The 15,213-nt window shown below is 44.0% G+C and overlaps 2 protein-coding genes and 1 pseudogene across 2 annotated transcripts; all 3 read left to right on the top strand.

Annotated features, from left to right (window-relative positions):
* The first annotated feature begins 3,773 nt into the window (after window positions 1–3,773).
* On the top strand, window positions 3,774–4,529 carry LOC128846195 (olfactory receptor 49-like; annotated as a pseudogene).
* A 1,198-nt stretch (window positions 4,530–5,727) lies between these two features.
* On the top strand, window positions 5,728–6,675 carry LOC128846194 (olfactory receptor 49-like). Its single transcript, XM_054045227.1, is given in 1 exon segment — window positions 5,728–6,675. A coding segment is annotated over 1 exon segment (948 nt).
* A 4,783-nt stretch (window positions 6,676–11,458) lies between these two features.
* Window positions 11,459–12,438, top strand: LOC128846804 (olfactory receptor 6C4-like). The gene is made up of 2 exons (XM_054046040.1): window positions 11,459–12,365; window positions 12,431–12,438. Exons 1-2 carry the CDS (start codon window positions 11,459–11,461, stop codon window positions 12,436–12,438), a joined length of 915 nt encoding a protein of 304 aa, XP_053902015.1.
* Window positions 12,439–15,213: the final 2,775 nt, after the last annotated feature.

Here is a 15,213-nt window from a genome sequence, read left to right as displayed (position 1 = left end):
AAGAGTAACAAGAAGGGTTTCTTCAGGTATGTTAGCAACAAGAAGAAAGTCAAGGAAAGTTTGGGCCCCTTACTGAATGAGGGAGGCAACCTAGTGACCAAGGATGTGGAAAAAGCTAATGTACTCAATGATTTTTTTGCCTCTGTCTACACAAAGAAGGTCAGGTCCCAAACTGCTGCACTGGGCAGCACAGTACGGGGAGAAGGTGACCAGCCCTCTGTGGAGAAAGAAGTGGTTTGGGACTATTTAGAAAAACTGGACGTGCACAAGTCCATGGGGCTGGATGCGCTGCATCCGAGGGTGCTAAGGGAGTTGGCGGATGTGATTGCAGAGCCATTGGCCATTATCTTTGAAAACTCACGGCGATCGGAGGAGGTCCCGGATGACTGGAAAAAGGCTAATGTAGTGCCCATCTTTAACAAAGGGAAGGAGGAGGATACAGAGAACTACAGGCCAGTCAGCTTCACCTCAATCCCTGGAAAAATCATGGATCAGGTCCTCAAGGAATCAATTCTGATGCACTTAGAGGAGAGGAAAGTGATCAGGAACAGTCAGCATGGATTCACCAAGGGGAAGTCGTGCCTGACTAACCTAATTGCCTTCTATGATGAGATAACTGGGTCTGTGGATGAGGGGAAAGCAGTGGATGTGTTATTCCTTGACTTTAGCAAAGCTTTTGATATGGTCTCCCACAGTATTCTTGCCACCAAGTTAAAGAAGTATGGGCTGGATGAATGGACTGTAAGGTGGATAGAAAGCTGGCTGGATCGTCGGGCTCAACGGGTAGTGATCAATGGCTCCATGTCTAGTTGACAGCCTGTTTCAAGCAGAGTGCCCCAAGGGTCGGTCCTGCGGCCGGTTTTGTTTAATATCTTTATTAATGATCTGGAGGATGGTGTGGACTGCATTCTCAGCAAGTTTGCAGATTACACTAAACTAGGAGGCGTGATAGATACACTAGAGGGTAGGGATCGGATACAGAGGGACCTAGACAAATTAGAGGATTGGGCCAAAAAAAACCTGATGAGGTTCAACAAGGACAAGTGCAGAGTCCTGCACTTAGGACGGAAGAATCCCATGCACTGCTACAGACTAGGGACCGAATGGCTAGGTAGCAGTTCTGCAGAAAAGGACCTAGGGGTCACAGTGGACGAGAAGCTGGATATGAGTCAACAGTGTGCTCTTGTTGCCAAGAAGACTAACGGCATTTTGGGCTGTATAAGTAGGGGCATTGCTAGCAGATCAAGGAACGTGATTGTTCCCCTTTATTCAACATTGGTGAGGCCTCATCTAGAATACTGTGTCCAGTTTTGGGCCCCCCACTACAAGAAGGATGTGGAAAAATTGGAAAGAGTCTAGCGGAGGGCAACAAAAATGATTAGGGGTCTGGAGCACATGACTTATGAGGAGAGGCTGAGGGAACTGGGATTGTTTAGTCTCCAGAAGAGAAGAATGAGGGGGGATTTGATAGCAGCCTTCAACTACCTGAAGGGGGGTTCCAAAGAGGATGGAGCTCGGTTGTTCTCAGTGGTGGCAGATGACAGAACAAGGAGCAATGGTCTCAAGTTGCAGTGGGGGAGGTCCAGGTTGGATATTAAGAAACACTGTTTCACTAGGAGGGTGGTGAAACACTGGAATGCGTTACCTAGGGAGGTGGTGGAATCTCCTTCCTTGGAGGTTTTTAAGGCCCGGCTTGACAAAGCCCTGGCTGGGATGATTTAGTTGGGAATTGGTCCTGCTTTGAGCAGGGGGTTGGACTAGATGACCTCTTGAGGTCCCGTCCAACCCTGATATTCTATGAAGAACCACCGGTCATTGTCCTCTTTAGAGCAGCCTTTAATATATTTAAAGACTGTTACCGAGTCTCCCCTCAGTCTTCTTTTCTCAAAACTGAATAGGCCTTGTTTATTTTAACCTTTCCTCATAGGTCAGGTTTTCTAAATCTTGTATTGTTTTGGTTTCTCTCCTCTAGACTCTCTCCAATTTCTCCACATCTTTCTTTTAAGTGAGGCATCCAGATCCAGATACTGTAGTTCAGCCCAGGTCTCACGAGTGACAAGAAGAGTGGGACAATTACCTCCCAAGTCTTACAGCAACACCACTATATTATTACACCCCAGAATTATATTAGCCTTTTTTTGCAGCAGCATCACATTATTGGCTCATGCTCAATTTGTGATCTACTCTGACCCCTACCTGCTTTTCAGCAGTATCATCTCTTAGCCAGATAGTCCCCATTTTGGGGTTGTGCATTGGATTTTTTTTTCTTCCTAAGTGTTGTACCTTCTACTTGTCTTTATTGAATTTCAACTTGTACATTTCACAGATTATTAGGGTTGGAAGGGACCTCAGGAGGTCATCTAGTCCAACCCCCTGCTCAAAGGGGGACCAATCCCCAAATCCCTAAATGGCCCCCTCAAGGATTGAACTCACAATGCTGGGTTTAGCAGGCCAATGCTCAAACCACTGAGCTATCCCTCTCCAATTTGGAGAGGACATTTTGAATACTAATCCTGTCCCCCTCCCAGCTTGTGTCATCCACAAATGGAATAAGCCTACTCTCCACTCCATTATCTAAGTCATTAATGAAAATATTGAAAAGTATCAGAGCAAGGACACACTGTTGTGGGAGTCCGCTGGCTAGGTCCTCCCACTTTGACAGTGAACCACTGAAAGCTGTGCTTTGAGTATAGTCTTTCAATGAATTTTGCACCCACCTTATATTTCATCTGGACCACATTTTCCTAATTTGCCTGTGAGAATGTCATGTGGGACTGTGTCAAAAGCATTAACTAAAATCAGGATATATCACATCTAGAGGTTCCCAACTATCCACCAGGCCAGTAACTGTGCCAAGGGACATTAGATTTGTATGGCATGATTTGTTCTTCACAAATCCATGCTGGCTGTTTCTTAAAACCCCATTATCCTCTAAGTGCTTTAAATTTGATTGTTTAAAAATTTGTTCCAGTATCTTTCCAGGTAACAAAGTTAGGCTGACTGGTCTATAATTCCCCATGTTCCTTTCTTCCCCTTTTCTAAAGACAGATACTATTTTTGATTAGATTTTTGACATTGTGATTAAGAAACTAGAATGATACACAATTAACACAGCACACATTAAATGGATTATACAGTGTCTAAGTGAAAGGACTCCAAATGGAAATGTATCAGGGCAATCATCACTGAGCGGGTATGTTTTTACTGGGGTCGATTCTTGGTCATGTACTTTTAAATATTTTCATCAATGACATGGAAAGAACACAAACAAATAAAAATTAGCAGTGAGGGCATTTCATCATTGAAACAACTTTCTGAGCTTTGTGGTGGATTTTCCACCATCACATTTTTTAAAATGATGTTTTTCGAAAGGAGGTGCAGAACAGGAGTTAATTCAGGGAAAGGTCTCTGGCTTGTGTCATACAGGAGATCAGACTAGATTATCAGAATGGTGCCCTCTAGGTTTATAATCTGTGTTTCTATGAAAAAAAAGTAAAAATGTATGGTTTTAAAAAAGAAAATATTTTCATTTTTCCTTCCCCTCCAGCTCTCTCTCTCCCTCCCTCTTTGCAATTCTCAGTGATTGTCCTCTGAGATCCTCTGCTCGGTTCTAATTTCTCTGTCAGGATCTTTTCATAAAACCCAAGTCTGCTGGGAACCCACCTCCCATTGAAGAGATGTTTTCTATTTAGACATGGAGTTTCCCCTGAGTGTATTCTGTCCCCATGGTGGTATCCACTTTGGTTTTGATGTTTGTGTTTTTGTCTTTAAAGATGAGCCAGAAACGAAGAATCACTGTGGAGGAGTTCATCCTCTTGGGCTTGTCCAGCAACTGTCATTTAAACATCATCCTGTGTGTGGTTCTATTAGTTGTCTTCCTGCTGTCCATAATGGGAAACATCATTGTTGTCACCCTCACCCTCAGGGACCATCGCCTCCAGTCCCCCATGTATTTCTTCCCCAGGAACTTCTTCCTCTTGGAAATCTGCTTCACCTCCGTCGTCATGCCCAGGTTCCTCCACAGCCTCCTGACAGAGAGAAAATCTATTCCCCTCCCTGGTTATTTCCTGCAACTGTGGTTGTTCTTCCCCCTGGGCGCCTCTATGTTTTGCCATGGGAATTGTCATGACCTTTGACCGCTACATGGCTATCTGCCGCCCCTTGCGTTACGGCACCATCATGAATGGCAGAGTCTGCTTCCAGTTAGTGCTGGGCTGCTGGGTGATGAGTTTTCTCTTGTTCTTTCCTGCAGCATTCATGGTTGTGCTGTTACCATTCTGTGGCCCCAATGTCATAAACCACTTCTACTGCGATACAGCCGCATTGCTCCAACTCTCCTGCAGGGACACAGGACACATTGAGGTAATGCTCTTGGTTGCAACTGTAGTGGTCTTACCTGGCACTTTAACAGACACCATCATTTCCTATGGCTGTATCATCTGTACTATCATGCGCATCCCGTCCACCACAGGAAGGAAAAAGGCCTTTTCAAGCTGCTTGCTCACCTCCTGGTTGTTGTGATATTGTAGAGTAGCGCCATCTTCAGGTACATCCGACCAGATCAGTGGGGCACTTGGGACTTTGACAAAGATGTGTCTTTTCTGCACTGTGTGTTGGCTGTGCTGTTTATCCCCTACATTTACGCTCGCCACAAAGAACAAGTCAAACAGGGTCTGAAGGACATCTGTGGCCAAGCATTTTCTAAGTACCGAAGGTTAGGTCCATCAATTACAATTAGCCAGGATGGGCAGGAATGGTGTCCCTAGCCTCTGTTTGCCAGAAGCTGGGAATGGGCGACAGGGGATGGATCAGTGGATGATTCCCTGTTCTGTTCATTCCCTCAGGGGCACCTGGCACTGGCCACTGTCAGTAGACAGGATACTGGGCTAGATGGACCTTTGGTCTGACTCAGTATGGCTGTTCTTATGTTCTTATGTTATGTAAGGTAGAGGGTGATAAATTGTTCTTCTTACCCACAGAGGACAGGACAAGAAGTAATGGGCAAAAATTGCAGCAAGGGAGGATTAGACTGGCCATTAGGAAAAATCTCCTAACCATCAGGCTAGTTAAGGACTGAAACAAATTGCCTAAGGAGGTTGTGGTATCTCCGTCATTGGAAGTTTTTAAGAAGAGGTTAGACAAACACCTGTCAGGGATGATGTAGATAATACTTAGTTCTTCCTCAGGGAAGGGGACTGGACTAGATGACCACTCAAGGTCTCTCCCACGCCTACATTTCTAGAATTCTCTGATTTTGGGGGCAAGAAAAAGCAAAAAAAGAGATGGAATTGTTTTCCTTACATTCTAGCCATTTGTTTTCTTTTCAGACAGTAAAGCTGTGACCAAAAAAAAAAATACCCAAACTTTCTGAGTTTGTCCTGGTATCTTCAGGGATGCTGCAGCACTCATTAGCTAATTGGTCTCTGAAGGAATTGCAGTACCAGTAGAAGTGGAAAAAGAACCATGGGAATTGGAAATAAATAAAGGGGGACTGGAAATAGTGTTGGGCATTTGCTGCAGGTAACAATCATAACAAGCAATCACCATGCTCGGTTTCATTGCAAGACCTTGATTTCATACATCTAAACGAGGGCATTGCAACATCAGAGCTACATTAGTAAAACTTATTAGCTCTGACACAAGTTCTCTAGATGATCCATTGCTAAATATCGTACATCACTTGACATTTGTATTTTTATTCAAACTTTGTGTGAGTGAGCAGCCACCATGGAGAACCAAACTGCAGTGACAGAGTTTATCCTTCTGGGCTTCACAGATGTTCGCTGGCTGCAGATCCTGCTCTTCGTTTTGTTCCTCATCGCCTATGTCTTGACCTTAGCTGGAAACATTCTCATTATCTCCATCACTCTGGTGGACCGGCGCCTCCACACGCCCATGTATTTTTTCCTCAGGAATTTCTCGCTTTTGGAGATCAGCTTCACCTTGGCCTCGATCCCAAAAGTTTTGTTCAACCTGGCATCCGGTCATCAGTCCATATCTGTGGCTGGGTGCTTTGCACAATGTTTATTTTATCTCACTGTGGGCACTGCTGAGTTTTGCCTGCTGGCGGCCATGTCCTTTGACCGATACATGGCCATCTGCAACCCCCTGCAATACACATCCATCATGAACAGTCACTTCTGTAACTGGCTGGTGCTGGGCTCTTGGCTTATTGGTTTCGGGTATGTGTTCGTCCCACTTGTTCTATTGTTCCGGTTGCCATTCTGTGGCCCCAACATCATTAACCATTTCTTCTGTGACAACTTTGAATTGCTTAAACTTGCCTGCACAGACACCTGACTCCTAGGACTCCTGGATTTCCTCTTGGCCACAAGCAGTATACTGGGCACTTTAGCCGTCACTGTCTTCTCCTATTTCAAGATCATCTCCACGGTGATGCACATCCCCTCCACGACCGAGAGGCAGAAAGCTTTCTCCACCTGCGCTTCTCACCTCACCCTGATCTCCATCACCTACGGCAGCTGCATTTTCATGTATGTCACGCCCACATGGAGCAGCAGGCTGGACTTGAGCAGTGCTGTGGCTGTTCTTAACAACGTTGTGTCCCCTCTGCTCAACCCCTTCATCTACAGCCTAAGGAACAAACAGGTGAAAGAGGCCTTGAGGGATACACTCAGCCAGACCATGGTATTTTCTAAGAATCCAAAGATGTAACACAAGGTGACAAATGCAAACAATGATTGATTGATCGATCTAATCTATCATCTGATCTATCTATCTATCTATCTATCTATCTATCTATCTATCTATCTAATAAAGGTACATACCCATTTCAAATTATGTTGAGTGGGGACGTCCGGAACAGGAGGAAAGGTTTCAGACCCTGGCCCTCTACTACTGAGGCCTTGGACCTTGCCTTTGCACAGTGATTTTCAAATAATCCGAAGTCTTTACCCTTCAGACAGCAAACCTGGTTTTGTTTCTAACATAAGAACGGCCCTACTGGGTCAGACCAAAGGTCCTTCTATCCCAGTATCCTGTCTAATGACAGTGGCCAGTGCCAGGTGCCCCAGAGGGAATGAACAGAACAGGTAATAATCCAGTGATCCATCCCCTGTCGCCCATTCCCAGCTTCTGGCAAACAGAGGTTAAAGACACCTTTCCTGCCCAACCTGGCTAATAGCCATTGATGGACCTATACTCCATGAACTTATCTAGTTCTTTTTTGAACCCTGTTATAGACTTGGCCTTCCCAACATCCTCTGACAAGGAGTTCCACAGGTTGACTATGTGTTGTGTGAAAAAATACTTCCTTTTGTTTGTTTTAAACCTGCTGCCTATTAATTTCATTTGGTGACCCCTAGTTCTTGTGTTATGAGAAGTAGTAAACAACACTTCCTTATCTACTTTCTCCACACCAGTCATGATTGTATAGACATCTGTCATATCCCCCTTAGCCATCTCTTTTCCAAGCTGAAAAGCCCCAGTCTTATTAATCTCTCCTCATACAGAAGCCGTTCCATACACCTAATAATTTTTGTTACCCTTTTCTGAACCTTTTCCAATTCCAATAAATCTTTTTTGAGATGGGGCGACCACATCTGTACACAGTATTCAAGATGTGGTCATACCATGGATTTATATAGAGGCAACGTGATATTTTCTCTCCTATTATCTATCCCTTTCTTAATTATTCCTAGCATTCTGTTTGCTTTTTTGACTGCTGCTGCACATTGAGTGGATGTTTTCAAAGAACTATCCACAATGACTCCAAGATCTCTTTCTTGAGTGGTAACAGCTAATTTAGATCCCATCATTTTATACGTATAGTTAGGATTATGCTTTCTACTTCTACAATGATCAACACCCCCTGAAACACACCTTTCAAGATCCATGGACCTTACATGCCTATCATAACATGTGGCGTTATGGGGGGATGGATCACTCCGTGATTCTCTGTTCTGTTCATTCCCTCTGGACACCTGGCATTGGCCACTGTCGGAAGACAGGACACTGGGCTAGATGGACCATTGGTCTGACCCAGTATGGCCGTTCTTATGTTCCTCATCTAGTGCACTATATGGCCCAATAACTACCATGTGAGTGAAATCAGACAATCACTATGCTCTCGAATGAACTCTCACAGAACAATGATAAAATACAAAAACACCACATCACCCCATGGCAAACACTTTTCACAAAGTGATTACACCATGCCCAACCTCTCAGTTCTCAAAGGAAACCTGCACAACACTTGCAAAGTTTTGAATTTAAGATCCCAGGCACATCTTTTGAAAGACACTAAAAATCATGGTCATAATAAAGACCCTGGATTTATGGCTTATTACAATAGCCGGTAACTCACTAATCCCCCTTTTTTGGTCCTATGACTGCAGGGGTGTTAACCGGCCACTTCACCTTGTGCCTTGTGTCTTTCACCAACAGAAGCTGATCCCACCTTGTCTCTCTCATATCCCGGGACCAACATGGACGCAACACTTCAAACATTTAAATTGCATTGACAGACAATGAGGTTTAAACTTTTTAAAAGGCTGGGACAGAGAGAATAAAGCTGGAATTTTCAAAGGTGCCTAAGAGATCTAAACACCCAACTTTTATTAATTCAAATGGATTTTATGTGTGTAAATCTCTTAGGTGGCTTTGAACATCTGAATCTAGGGCTAGGGTGTTTAGGCATTCCTGCACTCAATGTTGCAATGCCAAATTGATTTAGGAGCTAAAAACACAGATTTAAAAAAAAAATTGTGGCCCGTAAATTTCAACCTGAGTAGCTACTCAAATTTCAGGGCCCTGGGGCTGTTCTAGTAGGAAGTAGAAATTGATGGAGTCTGGTATTTTCTTTGATTCAATCTTCTTTATTTACAAGGAATGTACAAAGTTCTGTTTCTCTGAACACACGCGGAGTGACGAACAAAAGGAGAAGTTTTTTAGCTTCCAGCCCCCCGTCTTTTTAACCAACACCAGACCCAAAAGCTCTCACTCCAGCTTTTTCCAGAGTTCCACTGACCTTCCAGGCTACTGCTTGCTTTTTGCCTCTGCCTTTCTCTCTGAATTCTTATCTGCCTTCCTCACACACTTACCCAAACTAATACTCAATCAAGCCCTCCACCCATATAGTGCTAGTTTCTGGGCAGATTTTTAGCACTTATTTCAGATGTTGCCCTTTTAAATGTCTCTTACAACTATCTTAATTGAAGAGCGTGTTCAGTTCAAATGAGGTTTTACTTCAGCCCACAACAAAGGTTTCGCTCAGCTCATAAGTTTGTAAGGTGTTGCTGTGCTCAGAGTCACAAGGCCTAATTGCTTTAGGAGTCTACATTTCATTTTAAGAAAGTGATTTAGGCATTTGGACCCAGATATTTAGGTATTGCTGCTCTCAGCCTTGCAATGCCTAACTGATTCAGGAGCCTAAATCTCATTTTCAAAAGGGATTTTGAATCCCATTGAGTGTCAATATCTAAATATCTTTAAAAATCTGGAAACCTAAACCCAATTGATTCTCAATGGGATTTTGCATCCTGAGGGCCAGATTTTTAAAGGTATTTGGGGATTTTCAAAAGCTACTCAAATTTCAGGGCCCTGGGGCTGTTCTAGTAGGAAGTAGAAATTGATGGAGTCTGGTATTTTCTTTGATTCAATCTTCTTTATTTACAAGGAATGTACAAAGTTCTGTTTCTCTGAACACACGCGGAGTGACGAACAAAACCCATTCAAATCAGTGAGTTTTAGGGATCTATGTGATTTTGAAAATCCCAATAGACACTTACATACCTTTATAAACCTGGGCCAATCTCTCAGAAGGGCATTATACTATAGTCACGTTTTCTATCTCCATTCCCTGCCATGCCATGAAAATGAGTGAATCTGCAAATGGTGACAGAGTTCATTGGCTTGCCCATAGCAAGCAAACAAGTGTGTCCCCAAACATTCGGAAGAAAGGATCAGAAGTGTTTTCTCAGCAAAGCTCATTAGCTAATTGGTCTCGCAGCCAGTGGTGAAGAAGAAGAATTCCATGCACCACAACCCTTAAAAAACGAGGTGCTATTTGTCACAGGAGCAAACGCCCAAGCCTGTCCCCATGTTTTGTTGGACCACAGACCTAATTTGGAGCATATCAGTTCTGTAGCTGCAAGATTTGTGAGCTTCTTCAGTTCTTGCTCCATGTATTCCAGAGGTCTCCAACATCACAGCGTCTGAGGGAGGATGCGCGAGGCATGGCTGCTGGAGTGGGAGTTTAGAGCGACAATGAATTGAAGAACGTGGTGGGTGTTGTTATCATTGTTATAGTTTATGGTTTATTTTGTGGGACCATATTGGAGCCACCAATGTGCTAGATGGAGATGGATTCTGTGCCTAGACAGCTTTTAACGTCAGTGCACAACGTGGCACAGCTCTGTGGGTGGGGATAAACAGATTGGTTGGGATAAGGGATGACGCAGATGTTGACAGTGAGAAATTGATTGGTAAACTGAGGTCAAAGCACAAGATTAGTTCTTCGTTAGAGAATGCAGTTAACATTCTTCTAGGAATCCTCTTAAAGGGAAATATATAATTAAGGAAAATTAAACTTTTTTTTAGTTTGGGGCACAAGTTACGGCAGATGTCCTGATGTCCAAACCCGACCCCAAAAACATCCCACAAACCACAGCTGCATAAACCTTGTTCCAAAATGGGTAGTCCTCAGGGGTAGGGGACCACCTTGTGCTGTGAATTAAAAGTCATGGAGAACTATGGTTAAAAAGATTAGAACATTGGGAGTGGAGAAGGTTGGGGAACCAAACCTGAAAAGAGACAGGGATCTCTTTGAGATGCGGTGAGCAGCTCTTCCTCTCTACAAATATTTGTGTCCTCATCTCTGTACATCTCCTACTCCATAAGGACCTCTGCACAAGCATCAGAGTTTTAACAACATTAATCCCAAGCATACTCAATTCAAGAAGAGCTTCTCCAGAGATTTTTGGAGCTTCTGGAACATGGTATAAACCGGGATGACCTGAATGATCAAAAATGTAGACATTCAAATTATGCCAGTATTCAAAGTCAAAAGGCGATGGGTCCCAGGGAGGAAGGGTGTGAAGACAGGGGCGTGCACTGTATTTGTAACCAATGTATAGTGATGCAGCTACATCTGCTTGAGGCTGCAGAGAGAAGTGTGAATCACCTGGAGGGGATGTTACCTACTGAACCTAACGAAGGTGCCCTAAGTGTCATCTCCGCTTACTATTTCACTGCCCATCGTTTTAGCAGAAAGCCACAGGCAACATACTTGTTCTACTCTGCAGGATGCAATGAGAAATACTGAGCTATCTATCCCCATACATCTCGCTCACGTTCTGAATTCCCATTGAAAGTATTTGTCTGATTTATTCTCCTATCTGTTCTGCAAAACAAAAACAAAACAAAAAACCCTGTCATTTTTGTGTTGTTGTTTTTTAAAGTATTATGTCTTGTTTATTTGCTTCAAGATGAACCATAAATGCCAAACCACACTGCAGTGGTGGAATTCATCCTCTTGGGACTAACCAACGACAATCATTTGAACGTCGTCATATTCCTAGTTCTATTAGTGACCTTCCTCTTGATCCTGATGGGAAACATCATCATTGTCACCATCACCCTGGTGGACCATCGCCTCCAAACGCCCATGTATTTCTTCCTCAGGAACTTCTCCTTCTTGGAAACATGCTTCACCCTCGTCATCATCCCTCGGTTCCTCTACAGCCTCCTGACAGGAAGGAAAGCCATTTCTCGCCCCACTTGTTTACTTCAGTCATTTTTCTTCTTCTTCCTGGGCTCCTCTACGTTTTTCCACCTGGCTTTAATGTCCTTTGACCGTTACATGGCTATCTGCAACCCGCTACATTACATCACTGTAATGAGCAACAGGGTCTGCCTCTACTTAGTGCTTGGCTGCTGGCTGGTGAGTTTCCTACTGGTGCTTCCTACCACCGTTCTCTTTGTCCGCTTGCCGTTCTGTGGCCTCAACATCATAAACCACTTCTACTGTGATACAGCCCCATTGCTCCAACTCTCCTGCACAGACACAGGGATCATTGAATTAGTGGCCCTGGTGACAGCTGTACTTACGCTGTTCAGCATGTTGACGGTCACCATCATCTCCTATGGCTGTATCATCTCCACTGTCATGCGCATCCCATCCTCCACGGGCAGGAAAAAGGCCTTTTCCACCTGCTCCACTCATCTCACGGTTGTGGTGATATTGTACAGTAGCTCCATTTTCAGGTACATCCGACCAAGTCAGCGCGGTGGGTGGGACTTTGACAACGTTATGTCCTTTCTTTACACGGTGGTCACCCAGCTGTTTAATCCCTACATCTATGCTCTCAGGAATGAACAAGTCAAACAGGCCCTGAAGGATGCTTGTGACAGGGTATGTTTTAAGCATCCGAATCGGGCCTGAAAAAATTAAAATCGGAAGATGCAAGAGTAAAGTGAATATCTTTGATTTCATTCCAACCTTACAATGGGCTTAGGTGTGTCATGAGTGCTATGTAAGACGCTGCACTTTGGAACCAATGTATCCAGGGTAACTTCCTCTGGAAAAGGAAGCCAGTCAACACCTACTATTCTGGTCACTGTATAGACACGCAATCAATAGAAGAATTAAATGGATATTCATAGAGTCTAGTTCTGCTTGCTTTTGGTGAAAGCCTGTCCTGGCTTATCTCTTCTACTGAATTGCTAAGACATGGGCACATCCTGTTCTATTGGTTACCTGGCCTCCACTACCCTGGTCTGCTTCTTACCACACCTTGTATTGTTGCAGCAATGCTTAAAGACCCCAACGGAGATCAGCACCCCATTTCACAGGCCGTTGTACATTACACAAAAGACAATGCAGGCCTTGTAGAGTAGATCTTAGAAATGGGTAGACGCCTTATAATGTGACATAAGAGACTCAATCTATTGAATTTATTACAAGGAAGATTAGGAGTTGACTTGTTCATGATATACAAGTACGTTCATGGGGAGAAAATGTCAGATGTCAGAGTGTTTCTGAATCTAGTGGAGACAGGCAGAAGAAGAACCAAGGGCTGGAAGTTGAAGCCAGACAAATGCAAATGAGAAATAAGACCTCTCTCTTTAACATTGGAAAAAACTACCACGAGAAGTGGTGGATTCTCTCTCTCACTCGCTGTTTTCAAGTCTTGACCACATGCCTTTCTGGGATATTTTGATTTAGGGCAGGTCTACACTAGAAACACTACATCGGGACAGCTGCACGTCTGGCGAAGATGCTCTATATCGACGGGAGAGCGCTCTCCCACCAGCATAATTACTCCACCTCTGCAAGAGATGGAAGCAATGTCATCAGGAGAGCATTTCCCACTGACATAGCGCTGGGGCGGACAGCAATTAGGTTGCTGTAACTTGCGTCACTCAGGGGGAGGCTTTTTCACACCCCCAAGTGACATAAGTTAGATCGACTTAAGCAGTAGACGACCTGCCCTCAGTCAAACAAGTTATTGTGGTCAATACAGGTGTAACTGGGTGCGCTTCTGTGGTGTGTCCTGTACAGGAGAACAGATTACATGATTGAATGTGCCTTTCTGCCCTTAAAGGCTATGAATGTATCAATTTCTATGACAGAAATGCTGGCAGTGGAATGCGAAGAAATTATTTGTTTCCTCCTTGATTTGGCAGTGGATATTTTCAAAGTTACAGAGGGAGGGAGGTGGGGGTGAAATCCCAGCTCCACTGAATTCAGAGTTTTACCATTGACATGTGTAAGCAGAATCTTACTCCAGGTGCTCAACTAGCAATAGGAGTTGGGTGCAAATTTTCCTTTGCCCCTTTGATAATCACCCTTGTCTTGCTTCAGAAAGTTTCCCCAATAGAAGGTGACTGAGAAGAGGAAGAACAGAAAATCTCTCGTTCGGGAAGCAGTGGATGATGTTCTGCAACAGCATCAATATTGCGCTCCTGGACAAAGGCTGAACACGTCCTTTTGTCCGGACATGTGTAAAGCTATAACATTTGATGTGGTTAAACAATAAACTTACTGCATATGTTGGTATTTGCAATACACTTCCTTCTTTTGGGTCTCCCGTCAGCTTCATCCCAAGATCTACTGCCTCTTTGGTTATGGGGTCTTTGGGCTCCTTGGTAGGTAACCCCCCATTCCAAAGAGGAAGGGTGGTGTTGCGGGGAAGGACTCAGTCTTTGGGGGAGGGGGGAATCGACATTTGTTCAATTCTGACTTCTTCCGTATTTACCTTGGCAAGTCACTTAGGCCCAGTTTTTAAAAGGTATTTATGTCTTGAATTCCTATTGATATAAAAGGAAGTTCGGCCTATAAAGACCTCTAACAATCTGGCCCTGAATCTGGGATTTTCCAAAAGAAACCAAAAGAAATCCTAGGTGCCCACATCTCAATGGAATCCAATAAGTGCCAGATTCCCTTGGGCGCCTCTGAAATTCCCGAGCGTCACGTCTCAGGGCCACATTTTGAAAGATATTCAGGCACTTAGAAAGATCCAGAGTGAATATTCACACGCACACCACATCCCACTCTAGGTGTCCGGACACCTAAACCCCAGCTCACCTAGGGGCCCAATATGGTAAAGTGTGCTCAGATCTCACCTTCTGAATCAGGGCCCAGATTTTACATACCCAGGAAGTGACAAATGTCTTTGCTGAAGGTCTGTGGTTAGTATCCTGCCATTACTCATGCTGAGTAGTTCATTTCTATCAGTGGAAACAGAAGGACGTTCTTAGGGTTAAGAAAATGGGATGGTTGTCAGGGGAGCTGGTTTGAACCCAGCTTTGCCTCAGAATCCTTGTGTGGCTTGGCTTAAGTTTCTTTACTTTGAATTATCAAAAGAAGTACAGTGCCCAAATCCACTGAAATCCAGTGGGTGATGGGTCACCGACTCCTCCCCAAATGCTAAGTCTACCATTCTGTTTCTCAGTTCTCCATCTCAGAATGGCATTAGTGATTCATCCATTTAGCCTGAGATTCTCAAATCCATGGAGGTAATAGCATTAGAGCACCTGAGAAAGATGAATGGATTTATATTTATAGTGCCCTTTTTCAGGAAGGGCAACATCATTATCTCCGATTTATAGATGGGGAACTGAGTCACAGACTGATAAAGGCACCGACTGGTAAAGGTCTTTAGGTGGGCTCTGCTCAGTGCTGGAATGTCTAAGGACCAGAGTTTTTAAGAGATAGTTAGGCACCTACATCTCATTGAAATCAACAGTAGT

The sequence above is a fragment of the Malaclemys terrapin genome, chromosome 12 (genome assembly GCF_027887155.1).
Source record: "Malaclemys terrapin pileata isolate rMalTer1 chromosome 12, rMalTer1.hap1, whole genome shotgun sequence".
Lineage (NCBI taxonomy): Eukaryota > Metazoa > Chordata > Testudines > Emydidae > Malaclemys > Malaclemys terrapin.
The sequence above is the reverse complement of the archived record's forward strand: the minus strand, read 5'-3'. Positions and strand labels throughout refer to the sequence as shown.